The sequence below is a fragment of the Dipteris shenzhenensis genome, chromosome 5, assembly GCF_047967505.1.
Source record: "Dipteris shenzhenensis isolate YYH24624 ecotype China chromosome 5, Dip_SZ_1.0, whole genome shotgun sequence".
In the NCBI taxonomy this organism is placed as follows: Eukaryota; Viridiplantae; Streptophyta; class Polypodiopsida; order Gleicheniales; family Dipteridaceae; genus Dipteris; species Dipteris shenzhenensis.
Genome location: NC_141600.1, coordinates 20,206,128 through 20,208,939, shown reverse-complemented (window position 1 = coordinate 20,208,939; position 2,812 = coordinate 20,206,128). Strand labels below are relative to the sequence as shown.

General features: G+C 47.4%; 1 protein-coding gene across 1 annotated transcript in view; it reads left to right on the top strand.

Moving 5' to 3' along the window:
- Nucleotides 1-1,367: 1,367 nt before the first annotated feature.
- LOC147901731 (uncharacterized) overlaps nucleotides 1,368-2,812 on the top strand; it is an 11,597-nt gene continuing 10,152 nt past the window's right edge. The window contains exons 1-3 of the mRNA XM_087374361.1: nucleotides 1,368-1,584; nucleotides 1,738-2,060; nucleotides 2,603-2,812. The exon at nucleotides 2,603-2,812 is cut by the window's right edge and continues 40 nt beyond it. Of these exons, the coding sequence (XP_087230487.1) occupies nucleotides 1,368-1,584; nucleotides 1,738-2,060; nucleotides 2,603-2,812 (750 nt within the window). The remainder of the gene's footprint in view (nucleotides 1,585-1,737; nucleotides 2,061-2,602) is intronic.

The window sequence follows — 2,812 nt, the reverse complement described above, 5'->3', positions numbered from 1 at the left end:
GTTTGGCGCCTTAGACTTGGCTCAAGATGAAATAGTTGATGTAAATGCTCTTCATTGATTTTTTTCATCTCAAACTTGGACATGAATATATGAGCTTCAAAGACTTGATGTACATGCTCTCATATTTTTATTCTCTCAAAAGATCAAACATGTATGAAAATTTAAAAAAATTTGTCATTGGAAAAAACTAACTTTTAAGGCCTATATGAGTAAAAAACCTCTCCAAAAAACGTCGCTTAAAATAGTGTCTCGGTGTCTCTATATAGCGACACTTCAAAGTCGCTATATAGCGACCTTTATAATAGTCGCTATATAGCGACATTTGCCTAAAGTCACTATATAGCGATGCTTTACGGGATGCGCTTTTCATACCGATGATTAGCACCCCGCACGTGCTAAACGTCGGTACCTAAATGTCACAATAGGATCTATGTGTAGTAGTGATATATAAATAGATATTATAGATATATGCATATATATATATATATATATATTTGTTTATAAAAACTTGCCCTCCCTACCCCCTCTCTACTTCTCTCTCTCCCCCGCCCCCCTCTCTCTCTCTCTCTCTCCCTCTCTCTCTCTCTCTCTCATCCTCTCTCTCTCTCTCTCCCTCTCTCTCTCTTCCTTGGCCCCTGTGCCTTCTGTCCTCTTCTGTCCCACACCCGATCGTCGAATGCTATGATACCATGTGGCATTATGCCGCCCTTGTTGCTTGTGCCCCACGTGCTGGCGTCTACCTCCTGCATGTTGCGTAGCCACGTGGTTGTCCATCGTAACTACCTATGCCATTGTACGCTGCGTTGCACTGCATGGTGCTTGCCATAACTGCCTGTGCCACCTCACTTATGGCTCAACCTCTGCCATCGCCTCCGCCTCTGCTTCTTTGCCCATCTCCCTCACCTGCCACGTGTTGCGATCGCATGGACTCTCTTTCCAATGCCAATGCTTAAACCCACGAGTGTTCAAATGGCCAAGTGCCACATGGCGACCCTGCATAGCTCAGTTTGTGCCTTTTAACCTCTTGCTCCTCTTTACGAACTTCCTCCTCCCCCTAACCTCCACATACCTACCACATCATGAGGCCTCCCCTCAACCTCCACATACCTACCACATCATGAGGCCTGGGATTAGTCTCCTTAAAAAGAAGAATAGAAGGAGACTAATAAGAAGAATATAAGAATAGATAGCTAGATAATGCAGCCAAAATTTAATGTGAATTAAACATCATGCCTCCCAATTTCGAAAAGCCCTCCTGGTCTGGTAGATTGCAAACCTACGACTCCAAAAAGTGTAGATGTCCTTAAACACACACTATAACGTACGCTTCCCTTTGCGATCCCTCGCTCTCTCACTCTCTCCCCACCATGCAACCAACGCGGCCAGATTTCTCCCTGACCCGTCGGCTTCTCTCCATTAAGCCCTTCTCCCTGCTCCGATTACTTGTGGGTTTGGCTGTTTTCGTCGCCCTTCTGGATCATGCTGTTTTCTTCGCTACCCCCGCTTCTTCTCTCATGCGACGCTTCCCTGCCCTTAATGCGTCCTCCTGCTGCAAGCTACGCACTCACTCACAATGGAATCTTGGTCTGCTGCCCCTCTCTCCATCGCCCTCTTGAGAAAGTTGAAGTAGGAACGGAACTAACGTCTCTCAATTTACAGTCTGGTTGATCTGTTGCGGGGAGGGAGAGAGAGAGAGAGAGAGAGAGAGATGCCAACCTTCCAGGAATGTATGCGCAGAGAGGCCCGCTCAACGGCCGGCACAAATTAGAGATTCTGCTAGCACAAACGAAGATTCTGAGGACAGTAGATTGAAGCTCCTGCTATCTCTCTGGGACGACTTCGTCAAGAATGAAAGCTCTTCGTATTGGTTCCCCAGGCCTCCCTACTGGCAGAACTGTAGTGAAAAGGTTGCGCAGTACCACCTCCTCGACAGCAGAAATACGAATGGATCGCTCCCGAGCTGGTCGCTTTGGAAAGGAAATCCGAGAGATCTTCCGCCTTTTAATCGTTACGATCGCGTTGATTTGACGGATCCAAGCAACGCTCCCATCCCACCTTGGGTACAAACTATTTCCATATAACTCCCATGCCACCTTGATACATCGCGTTGCACTGGTAGCTTCTTAACTCGAGATAATTATGGGTTGTCAATTCAAAATTGGGGTTTTCGCGCAATTGCGCTCATCGATCGATTATCGCACTACAGTCGTCTCTCTCCCCACTATTCTCTCCCCGCTATGTCATCTCTCTCGCTTCTGTTGTGGGGGAGCGCTTAGAGATAGCTTCTGTGTTTTTTCAAGCGTGGTTCTGTGTAGTTCAACGTGTCTGCGGACGAGAATTGTGTGGGCGTACCTCTTCGGCAAGCGTTTAGGCTGTTCGTGGTCAACGTTGCAAACGGAAGAATGAAAATGGGCATGGCTGTTGGAATTAGGTGCAAGGTGCATCGGGTTTGGTGCATCCATTCCAATTCTGCTCGCTTCAAGGCCCTCATCTCCTGATCTGTTTTCCATTCATTCCACGAAAACTTTTGAGATGTCTCTCGTGTGCTTCTGCCCTCCTTGCATTTTGATTCTCCAACTTACGCAGGTTTTATTCTGTACAGATAGAGGGAGGAGACGAAGACAACCTCCCATTGACGAGGCGCGTCCAGCAAGACCTCTGGTTACACCAGCATCCCAGGAATTGTAGCGATCCACAACTAAGGTTTCTCTGGGCCGTTTGGGATAACGGCCCGCGAAACGGGATGGGATCTCGCATCAAAAAGATGTTGGCATTTCTAAGTATTGCGGTTCGCGAGGGAAGGATCTTTGTG